The sequence below is a fragment of the Akebia trifoliata genome, chromosome 3, assembly GCF_017979445.1.
Source record: "Akebia trifoliata isolate Shusen 1 chromosome 3, ASM1797944v1, whole genome shotgun sequence".
NCBI lineage: Eukaryota > Viridiplantae > Streptophyta > Magnoliopsida > Ranunculales > Lardizabalaceae > Akebia > Akebia trifoliata.
In genome coordinates this window covers 15,181,610-15,194,049 of record NC_141377.1, presented here as the reverse complement: position 1 = coordinate 15,194,049, position 12,440 = coordinate 15,181,610, and the positions used below count along the sequence as shown (strand labels likewise).

Genomic DNA, 12,440 nt, shown 5'->3' with positions numbered 1-12,440 from the left:
ACGAACAAAACATGTATGCTTGTGGAAAACTCCAAGTGGCATTTGGAAAACTCCCAAGATAAAATGACCTTAGAAAAATGCTGAAACCAGGCTCATGGAGACTGCTTCAGGCCATATAGAGATTTGAGAAAGTGAAATACTTTCTCAGAATACTCCCCCTGAAGATAAAATCTAGGAGGGGGATTTATATAGATAACTTCAGTCAAATCACTATTCATAAAGGTATTTTGCACATCGAGCTGGTGAAGAGTCCATGAATGACATATAGCTAAAGAGATAAAGAGGCGGACAATAAAAAGTTTAGCTACAGGGGCAAATGTAGCACTAAAATTCTTTTATGGAGTCTGTTTAAATCGCTTAGCTATTAGGCGGGTCTTGTATCGATCAACAATGCCATCCGCCAGATAATTGACAGTGAAAATCCATTTACAACCAACAATCCACTTCCCAGAGGGAAGGGGAGCAAGCTCCCAGGTATGACTCTTTGCAAAGCATCCATCTCAACAGTCCTGGTTGTAGTCCACTGAAAATCTTGTAAAATGTCTGAAACAGATCGAGGAATTCAAATAGAATTAGTGGCAGTAAAGTAGGCCTGATAAGGAGAATCCTTGATAGGAAACAAACTGGGCAATAGGATGACTAGTAATACACACACGCTTATCTTTGCGAAGTGCAATAGGTAAGTGAGTCAGAAACAAAAGGGACTGGGGCATGGGTAGGAGAAAATATACTTAAGTCCAAGGAAGAGGTTGGCAAGGTTGGAGAGGGGTGAGGGCGACGAGAGTAAATGTGAAGCGTTGGCAAAGATGGAGAGAAGATCGGAGAAGGCTGCTATAAGAGAAAAATCTTGCAAAGGAAAAGAGTCCTACGAAGATGTACAAAAGTAGTGAGCATTTAAAAAAGTGATACAAAGAGAATGTATGACATGATGACAAATGGGATCATAACACCGATACTCCTTTGACATAGATGAGTAACCCAAAAAAAACACATCGAATGGCTTTATCTTCTAATTTCGTGCGATGAGGGTCCTGTCCTAAACAAAACAAGTGTACCCAAAGACTCTAGGTGTAGTAGGAAAGAGGGTGCCATCAAGACGAAGAACATGGAGAGGCATCTGTCCCCTTAAGGTGCTACTCAGAACATTGTTAAGAAGAAAAGTTGCAGTGAGAATTGCCATATTCCAGTATAACTTAGGAACATGCATTCTAAGAAGATGGCAACGGACAATGTTCATAAGGTGGTGATTATTGTGTTCTGCTTCCCCATTCAGCTTAGGAGTGTAGGGACAAGTCAACTGGTTGAGTAATTCAAAATAAGACTTCATCAAATACATCCATAAATGTAACATAGTATCAAGGACTGGTAAATGCATTAACAGGGGAAGTCACCCCACACATTCGAATGAATTAAATCAAATATTGCATTAAGCCGATGCATACAAGGAATAAATGAAGTACGTGTGTGTTTAGAAAGCTCACACATAGAGCACTAAGACTTATGTCCACTAGAAGAATTTTTTAAAGTAGGAAATAAATAGCAATAGTGTTGAAAATTAGCATGTCTTAAGCGTGCATGTCACAAGTCTAAAGACAGAAGAAAAAATATGGCTCCCAGAGGATGGAAGCACAGAAGTAGGAGCAACAGTATTCAGAGATCTAAACAAGTACAACTTATCTTGCTAATACTAGTTGCCAAAAATCTTCCTTGAAGAAAGGTCTTGAAAAATACAGTGAGTAAGAATAAAGCTTATTGAACAATTTAGAGATTTGATAATACTACTCACAGACAAAAGGTTAAGAGATAGGTGAGGAACATGAAGTACGGAATCAAGACAAACACCAAATGCTAAATGGATGGTACCCTTACTATGTATAGATGTAAGGGACCCGTTCCCCCCTATGAGTAGCAGGAAAAGTAGAAGTACAATTACTAGACTCATCGGTTATGTGATCAGAGACACTAGAATCAATAACAATGTCAGGGGAGTAGGACTTGACTGGGTGACATGAAATGCAGAAGATGTACCTGACGGCGTGGTTATTGAGGCCACAATCGAAGATGATTGAGTATGAGCATGGATTTGGTCACGTACAATAGTGGCAATCTAGGTTTGAAGGAGCTGTATATCAATCGTACCCAAGGAAATAGGGGGATCAGTGGTAGGAACTGATGAGGAATCCACAGTGGCAACACGAGGAGCAGATTGCCCCAAAGGAGTGATTGTAGATCGCATCAAATGGAGATAAAGATGAAAGCATCGGGCCTTCTCATGGGTAGTCTTCCCATAATGGTTGCAAATGAGACCACTCCTTCGACCACGATCCCATCGCCCATGACTCCAAGATCTAGGAGCATGAGAGTTAGAAAAACCTGAATTAGCTACTAGAGCTATCTGATCTGTAGTTGGAGCAGAAAGAATACTACGAGTTTAATTCTGAGATGGGACTACACGACAATGACTCTCATCACTATCAATAGTCGCAAAAGTCTCAAATAAGGAGGGAAAATGAGACGTGTTAAGAATTTAGGTCTGTAGTGCTTTCAACTCGGAATGTAAACCCATAAGAAACTAATATGTCTGATGTTGAGAAATCCTCTTAACCACATACTCGACAGCTTCAACAGATAGCTCAGTCATAGACTCATAATGAGAAAGCTCCTCTCATTGAGACTAAAGAAATCCAAAATACTTAGCTACACTCTGAGTCCCCTGAGTAGCTTGGGCGATGTATTTGTAGAGCTCATAAATCCGCGAATCATTCCTAGCATGCGCACATGTTTGAATGAGAGCTGACCACAAAGATGAGATAGTCTCATGGTACATCAACATAATATAGATGCTCCTCCATAGAATTCAACAACAATCTGAGAATAGTACGATTATCAATCTCCTATTGTTCAAACTTGGAATCAGTAGTGGGTGGCTTGTTAACAGTGCCCAAAAGCCACCCAGATTTGCCTCTAACTGTCCAAATAGAGTTTTACAGATCGAGACCATGACTGAAAGTTTCGGTCATCCAATAGGGAATTAGTAATACGTTTCTCGATCAATAGAAGTATGTAAATGGTATATGATGAGAAATGATATTTTTTTTGTTACTGAATTTAGAAGTTTTGTTAAATAATTTTATATTGTGAGAATTAAAATGATTACTTCCCTTAATGAAATCTAAAATTGAAAGCATGATAGCAACAGGTTGGATGGAGTGCCTGGCTATTTCTGTTTGTCTTGGATTTCAGGTAATAGTGAGTCATATGGATGCTCCTTATGGCCTTGTTTGTCTCAGTATCTGGGCAGCCTACTTTATGACTATATTAATTGTTTTTGTGCAAATATACTAGCATGTTGTGATGTTCTTAACTAGGGACACTAGTGGACTGCTGGAGAACACAGATTCAGCAGTGAACTCATCCGAGTCCAGAACTCGCTTGTTGAAACCATAGTAACCATGTTCAGACTCGGCGGGGATCAGTTTGGTTTAATTCATGAAAGGTGTAAAGAATAAATTAGGAGATTACGAAAATGATGGTTTTAAGCAATCAAATTGGTGCGTAGAATTAGGGTTTTGAGGAACAGAAAATAGATACATTTGCAAGTCATTATCGAGGGATGGAAGCAGGGGCAGAGGTTAGGGCTGATTCTATTGATTAAAACTGAAAAAACAGACATTTTTGTTTTTATTTTTTTGATTTAATGATTCAGCAATTAGCTTGGAGAATCCCCGATTAGTTCCTCGAATCGTCTATGAATTTGGTGAATCCAACTAATTCTCTGAGTTAATCGTGGCAGCTCTTATTTGCGTAATTTTTTCAAAAATGGAATTGCTGATCTCTTAATCTCGCCAATTTTTTCCTCAGTTTTTCGAAAACATTTCTGGGACTTTTTTAATAGTGACCGAAATTTGGTTTGTATCTGTTGTGCGGTTCACTTTTTAGGTCCACCAGCATTTGCTTCATAAAAGAACAAAGAGTCAGCTGTGAGTTCAGATCTGGAGCAGGTTAACGCTGAAATTTCATTTTCGAATGGACCCCCCAGGGTTCCCTTCTCCACCTTCACTTGGCTGTATTATCCGACTCCCAAGCTGGGTGGCTATCAGATTGAAGATATGGAATTGTTTTGGGTGGTCCTGTTAATCATTATCTACGTATTTGTGATGGTGCTCTTGTATTCAAGGTGTTCTTATGGTTGAGGAGTGGCTTAAAACATGCTTGAGGCAATTTATTTATTTATTTTAGGACCAAGTTCAAGTGAAAATTGTGGATTGTGTTGTCTGGTGTCAGTACATACTTCTCCTGCTGTGTAGTAGTAGATGGAGTTTCTTAACTATGCCATGGATTGACTGTTTTGATGCCTTTGAACCTACTGATCACAAATTTGTTTTTTTTTTTGTCACTTTTATTTATTTATGTTTTTGAACTTTTCCCTGAACTAGTTGTCATGTATGCTTGTCAGGTTTTGAACATGATTAATAACCCACACTATCTGTACCGGATGACCATTTTACATGCAATTTCTCTACTTGCCCCTGTCATGGGTTCGGAAATCACATGTTCAAAATTGCTACCGGTGGTCATTAATGCATCAAAAGATAGGTAAATCTCTTGATTTCTTAATGTGGGATTAGCTAAAATAAAACTCTCTTTTATCATTCTTTTTTCGTTTTTTTTTTTTTTTGTTGCTTTGCTGTTGTTGGATTGTTGTGCTGAGAATCTTTTCACATTTCACAGGGTACCAAACATCAAATTCAACGTAGCAAAGGTGTTGCAGTCCCTCGTTCCGATAGTTGACCACTCTGTAAGTACTTATGAGGCATGTTTATTTTGTGGGATGCCAAACTGCTAAATTTGGCGTGCTTGGGGTGGTTATTTAATGATATGATGCAGGTGGTGGAGCAGACTATACGTCCGTGTTTGGTTGAGCTCAATGAGGACCCGGATGTGGATGTTAGGTTTTTTGCTAACCAAGCACTACAGGCAAGTGATCAAGTCATGATGTCTAGCTAGACAAACCTTTTCAGGAGCCACCCAAATAGAGTTACCCATCTGTGTTGAAGAATCATAATCATCATCCATTTGCCAGTGGTGCTAGATTTTCTGCTTTTTTGTTTTCCCCCTCATATTTTTAATGTTTTTGAGTGCTTTCATATTTTTGTATCCATTTGACTAACGTGTACGGACTTGTACTTTATCATTTGATACTAATTTTATATTAGATTCCACCAATCTCTGTTGCAATTTGTTAGAAATAGATGTTTGTTTGGTTTGAAATCTTTTTAGCAAATTTGGTGATTTTTAATACTTTTATAAAATGTATCATACGCTTTTGGTAAATTTTTTCAACACCGAGGGTATCCCTGTAGCCATTGGACCGGCCTGTATCTGGGCTTTGCCTAGTCCATAGATAATGGTCTTGTCCAAGAACTAGTCCTAGGGCACAGGCACGTGCACGTGCACGTACACGCCCGCACATCACACACACCAGGTAAGTGAGGGTGTGCTCTCGTGGTCCCTTGGGAATTAATGCTCATACTGGGTATCGAATGCATGACTTACCATCATTAATCAATTATTAATGAAAAATTTTCATATACCAAAGTGTCAAGAAGGATCTGCAAAGATAACCTTTATAGGTGCCCAAAGATCTTATGTGGAACCGATATTTTGTAAAGGCCAATTAGGATTTAAACAATGATTTTTGCACTCATATTTGAGTTGACTCTTTAATAATATGGGGTGCTCGAGAAAATTCATGGGTGCTTCGCTTAATGCTTATGACATGGGCTATTGTTAAATATTTCATATTTTATTTAGAAATAGAATAATAAAAACTTGGTCAAAGAAATTTCTGCACTTGTGTAGTATATTAGTCGGTTTTCTGGACATTTGAAAAAGAATAATGCAGTGATGCAGTGCGCGGCTGATGTGGCAAAGGAGGGCACAGAACCACAGATGCTTTTCCTTATCCTGAAGAAAAAGAGCTACTGACTTTTCGAAAAATGTTTGAGCAGTGTAAAACGTTGTATTTGGAGGGTAATTTTGAAAGAGTCGTGATAATCTGACTACCTCACGTGGCATACTCAATTGACTATCTGATGTGACAAGTTCAGGAATTGTAGATTTGTGCTCCTCCGGATACAGGGCTCCCTTGACATACACTTAAAAAAAAAAAAAAAAAAGGAAAGTATAGCCATGTATCGCGAGGAGTGCAGATCTAGGGTTCTCAAACTTGTCAGCTCAGGCTAGTTGATTGAGTTTGCCATGTGGGGGGTAGTCAGATTATCACGATTCATGTTGAAATAATTGGTTAGGGAATAAAGAGATTTGTTAACATTTGGTGAAGTTTGAGACTTTTGGTGCCTATAACTCACTATAGAAAATTGCTAGTCCTGTGGCAACATGATGATGATCTTTACAACAGAAAATTGTTAAAATCAACAAACCCTTACATATTGATCTTTACTCTACCATAACATAAAGATAGATCTATGGTACCTTTAAAATACCTCATAATACATTACACACCCTTCCAATTCTCCTTGCCTAGATTATTCATAAATCTACTCACAATTATCACTACTTCTTGCCTTCTTGAAAGCACAAATGACTTGTTAGAGGAATGCTCTTCAATACTCTTTCAATGTATTGTCCCTAAGATAACTGATTTTTTTTGTCCTTACTCTCTCTACTAACCCGCATACCAAGGATTTATTTTAATGCACCCAAATTCTTCATAGAGAATTCTTTAGAAAGTTGTTCCTCCGACTTTGTTATTTCAGTCATATTTGATCTTGCAATAAGTTTACTGCATATAAGAGAATAATGATGTAGGAATCATCAAACTTCTTGAAATAACAATAATAATCACCATTACACCTTGTATACCCACTACCAGACATAAAGTTATCAAACTTGATATACCACATTGTCTAGGTATATGTTTCAACTCATATGAACTCTTCTTTTAACTTACATACCAACTCTTCATTTCTTGGTGCCTCATATCCCTATGGGTGCTTCATGTAAATATTTTCATTCGAGTCTCCATGAAGAAAATCTATTTTCACATCTAGTTATTTTAGATGTAAGTCTTTTGTTGCAACAATACTAAAAATAGATTTGATGGTACACAACTTCACAATAGGAGAGAAAATCTCTATATAATCGATACTTGTCTTTTCTTGAAATCTCTTTAGAACAAATCTGACATTGTATCTCTTGGTCCTATCATGAACTTATTTTAGCTTGTAAATCCACTTATTATGCAAAATTTTCTTATCCTTGGGTAGCTCAACCAAATTTAAGGAGTCTATCTCATAATCCATTGCTTGCTCCCACTTCACTTTGGTCTCAACCTGCATAATTTCATCATAATATTTTTGTTCACCATTCTCTGTCAACAGTAAATAGTGTATAGAAAAATATATCGAGATAGAGTCTTTCCTTGTGTAATTTTGATAAATCTTTTAAGTTCAAGTGGAAGAACCTGGGTAAGAAGATCTTGAGTTTCTTCCCATCTATATTCATGTACTAGCCTAAACACATCCCTAGATGATGCATAATCAAATTCAACATGCTCATCAGACTTGGCATTTGTATGAGCTTCTCTTCTTTCTATATTACTCATATACATTGCACTTTCATTAAATATAACATCCTTACTTTTATCGACTTTTCGATTTTCTAGATCCTAATATTTATAGCCAAATTCATTAATGCTATACTCAATGAAAATATACTTCTTAGACTTAAGATCTAACCTGCTCCTTTAATTAGAGTCAATGTGGACATAAGAAGTGCAACCAATTTCTTTTTTAAATGGAATAAATTTACCTCTTTTCCTACCCAAGCTTCTTTTGGAAAATCAAAGTTCAAAGGAACTGAAGGTCCTCTATTGATTATCTTTATGCTCATGGTGCGCTCTACAATGGTTCGGTTCATGAGTTCTACGATACCATTTTGTTAAGGTTTTTCATGAATAACTGATCTCAATCTGTGCACATCAGTCTTCGAACTCATCATTGCAATATTGTCTACCATTGTCTGACCTTAGACACTTCAATTTCAACCTAATTAAGGCTATCAACTTCTTGAACACCAAATACATCAAACTTCTACTTCAAAAAATAAATCCAAACTTTCTTGCGTTATCATCAATGAAGGTGTAGACATCCCATTATTGCATCTGCCTAATTCGACAATTCGTCACCCGATTTTGGTGGATTCCTAATGATGAATATAAAGGAACTCGAAGGTTTGTGAGTACTGTTTGATTTCTTCTGTTTCTAGTTTCCTTTCATCCCCCTACTCGTCACGACTCGACATAGAAGTTTACGCACGCTTAGGATCGCTACATCTTACACCTGACTTAGCAAGCACGTACGCATAGGTTCATTACACAATTCGATAACTTAGAGACCTCGTTACGCTAGAAAAATATAACTTTAGAACTTAGAAATACTCACACAGTGATTGAAAGAAACCTTACGATAAAATTAAAAAAAAATCCGTAAAAAAATCATCAAAATGATGAAAACACCCTTCATAAATTTCAAATCTCCGAAAAGTCTCGAAAGTACCTCCATTGCACTCAGAATGTGATTTCGAATCTAGCGGGACCCAAATCAATGAAAACAGAGAGATTTATAAAAATTTGTAAAATATCATCAAAATGATGAAAATACCCCTCATATACCTCGGACCTCCGAAAATTCTCGAAAGTACCTCCATTGCACTCAGAATGTGATTCCGAATCTAATGAGACCCAAATCGATGAAAATAGAGAAGTTCGAGAAAAATCTATAAAAATCGTCAAAAGACTAAAATACCCCTCAATATCCAACTCTACAATTTAGAGATCCCGATCCCTAGGACAATGTAAATCGAAATCCAATCTAAACTAAAAATAAAATTCAAAATAAAAATTAAACAATTCAAATTAAAAAATCCAAATAATTAAAATTAAAATCAAACAATTAAAATTAAATCAAACAACTAAATTTCAAATTAAAAATAATAACAATAAAAAAATTTCGATCAACCAAAATAAAAATTTCAAGTAATCAACCATCAAAATTAAACTCAAATTCTATCAATAAATTTAAAATTTAAAATCGAATCCAATCTAAAATCAAATTAAAACTCAAATTAAAATCAAATTGAAAATCACCCAACCAATGAAAATGTAAAAATAAAATTAAAATCAAATTATCAACCAATCAAAAATTAAAATCAAATCAACCAACAACCAAATTTAATATCAAAATTCAAATTAAATTTTAATCGAAATTCAAAATTTAAAATCAAATACAAATTCAAATGTAATTTAAAATATTAAATTAAATTTCAAATTAAAATGTTGACTAAAATAAAAAAAAAATTTGCAACTCAACAGTAGTAGGCTACCATTAAGACGAGTAGCACTGGATCACTACCCCCCTTTCTTAAAAAAAAAATAAAAATAAAAAGGGAAGAAACAAAAACGTGGGCACACCCACTTCATCTTCTCCAACGAGAATGCCCTCATTCTCTCCATAACTCTTTCCATCACTCTCCTCTCCATCGCACCTCCTCTACCCCCATGTTCTCAGCTCCTCTTCTTCTCTAACACATCTCTCCCATCGATTGTCTCTCACACATTTAACTAAAATAAAAAAAAGTGGCCCCATGATCTTTCCCAACTGATTACGTTCTATTCTTCACGTTCATCTTCTTCTCCACTATAAAAACTTGTAAGAGGGCACTCATTAGGGGATTGGTCCTCACGTCTTCCACTCCTATTCCTTCTCTAAAAATCAGCAGCAAAAAAGAAAAAAACAGCAACTTTCATTAACGTCCCAACAGCCTTCTCCCTTCACAAAAAAAAAGAAAAAAAAAAAACCGGCAACTTTTCTTCACCATTAGTAGCCCCATTTACCATCATCTACACCTCCATTAGTAGCCCCATTTACCATCACCAACACCTCCATTAGCAGCCCCATTTTCAGCATCATCAACATCACCATTAGCAGCCCCATTTACCATCACTAACACTTCCATTAACAGCCCCATTTTCAGCATCATCAACATCACCATTAGCAGCCCCATTTACCATTATTTTCAGCATCATTATCATCACCATTAGCAGCTCCATTTACCATCATCAACACCTCAATTAGCAGCCCCATTTACCATCATCAACACCTCAATTAGCAGTCCCATTTACAGCATCATCAACATCACCATTAGCAGCCCCATTTACCATCACTAACACCTCCATTAGCCGCTCCATTTTCAGCATCATCAACATCACCATTAGCAGTCCCATTTACCATTATTTTCAGCATCATGATCACCCCCATTATCAGTCCCATTTACCTTTAGTTTCAACACCATTACAGTCTCCATTAACAGCCCCAACCATCCTCCATTAGCAGCCCCAATCTTGGTCCAAAATAACACCATCATCTCCCTCAATTGACATACATCTGCCCTTCAAATATTTTTTTTTTCTCTCTTCTTCCATCATTGAGCCTACAACACAGCCCTCATCATCGAAATCCCAACTCTCTCTCACGTTTTGCCCAGTTAAGTGTTCTCCATTGTTAGCAAGAACACATCTTTCTCTACACTCGTCTCTCCGATCTCTATAACAACGAGTGTTCACGAGTCTTCGAATCCCGCTTGAAGGAATCAATTCGCTATTCTTAGGTAATTCCATTTTTATTCTTTTTAATCATTATTATTATTATTATTATTATTTTCTAGACTTGCCTCCCTCTTGTTTTTTTTTTTTTTTATTATAAATTTTTTTTTTGTTTCTTCTTGATTTTGCTTTTTTTAATGTATTTAAGTTAATTCACTGTTTGTTAGGTATATGTGGCACTAATGGTAATCTTCAAGTTTTTTTTGAAATGTTAGTGAATCGATTCGCTCATTTTTTGTTGATAGATTGACCGAGCCAATTCGCTAATATCAAGTTGGTGGACCGGCTCATTGGTGTTAATATTATTGGGTTGATTCATCGATTTTTTTTTTTGGGTTAACTCATTACTATTGATCTACTCAATAAAAATTAATGGTGTACACGAAAGATAAAAACAAAAAATCGAGTTTTACAATAAAAATTGCAAGTCGACTCGCTGATTTTGGGGACATTGAGAATTTAATCAAAATTTTAAAAAATTAGGCACGTGGGTTAAATCACGATTTAATACACGTGGCGATTCCAAAAAAATTAGGATTCTTTTGGTTAACAAATTGCGAGTCGACTCGCTGATTTTGGGGACATTGAGAATTTGGAACGAATTTAAAAAAAAAAAAATAGGCATGTGGATTAAATCACCGATTTAATACACGTGGCGATTAAAAAAAATAGGATTCTTTTGATTAATTGCGAGTCGACTCGCTGATTTTGGGGACATTAAGAATTTGAATCGAATTTTTTTTATAAATTGGGCATGTGGGTTAAATCCCTGATTTAATACATGTAGCGATTTTAATAAATAATGAAAGATTATTTTAATTAACAAATTGCGAGTCGACTCGCTAATTTTGGGGACATTGAAAATTTGAATCGATTTTATTTTAAAATTAGATACATGTGTTAACTCACCGATTTAATGCACGTGGCAATTCAAAAAATCGAATTTCTTTTATAAAATGTCGTCAATGAGCCAATTCACTAATCTTATATACGCGGCATTGAAAATCGATTTCTTATTGTTCAAAATATGATCGAATTGATCCATTAATTTTTGGTGCCATGTATGCCTCATTAAATCATGTGATTATTTTAACCGTAGGATTTGTTTAGTAAATCCGATGCAATTTGATGATTGGACCTTAGTTTGACTTTTAGTCTTTGAATATTGATCGTAGGATATTTTTGGATCGTAGTAGAGACTGATCATCTTGATCAGGCGGGTTCGGTGTCTAACACCTTCCGAAATCCGTAACCTGACCCCTTACCCATCTCTCTGATCCACGGATCGACCCATATCCATTTGGAGTTAATTTTGGTTCCTAGACTTAAACTAGGTGACGACTCCCTATTCTTTTAAAAATCCCCGAGATACGTAGTACGGACCCCTAATCCGTTATTTAACGGACGGCTGTGGGGGTCGAGGAGATTTCAAAGACGACTCCAATGGAGATTTTAGGGTTAAACTTGACCCGATCCAAGACTATCCTTAGGTTGACTTTTTCCTCGAGTCAACCCAGTTGACTCAATGAGACTCTTATATTAGGCTAGATTTGGTCCTTTCTTTCATTGGCTTGTGATTAGATGTATTCAATTATTTATCTCTGTTGATTGGTTTGATGATTGGATGTATTTAATTTGAATTGGTTGGATATTTGCGAAAAAAGCCCCGGGCGCACTTTGTCCCTTTGCACACACTCACGAGCATGCATACGTATATTTGCATCATGTCATGTCCCTATAAACCTAGTAGCCGGAT

General features: G+C 36.3%; 1 protein-coding gene across 2 annotated transcripts in view; it reads left to right on the top strand.

Annotated features, from left to right (window-relative positions):
* LOC147406051 (uncharacterized) overlaps nucleotides 1-5,238 on the top strand; it is a 31,939-nt gene extending 26,701 nt beyond the window's left edge. The window contains exons 12-14 of one of the 2 annotated variants that reach the window (XM_086433970.1): nucleotides 4,457-4,596; nucleotides 4,732-4,798; nucleotides 4,900-5,238. In XM_086433970.1, coding sequence (XP_086290096.1) covers nucleotides 4,457-4,596; nucleotides 4,732-4,798; nucleotides 4,900-5,007 — 315 coding nt within the window. In that variant the 3' untranslated portion in view covers nucleotides 5,008-5,238. Of the gene's footprint in view, nucleotides 1-4,456; nucleotides 4,597-4,731; nucleotides 4,799-4,887 lie in introns of both variants that reach the window. The other variant, XM_086433969.1, reaches the window with a different exon arrangement.
* Nucleotides 5,239-12,440: the final 7,202 nt, after the last annotated feature.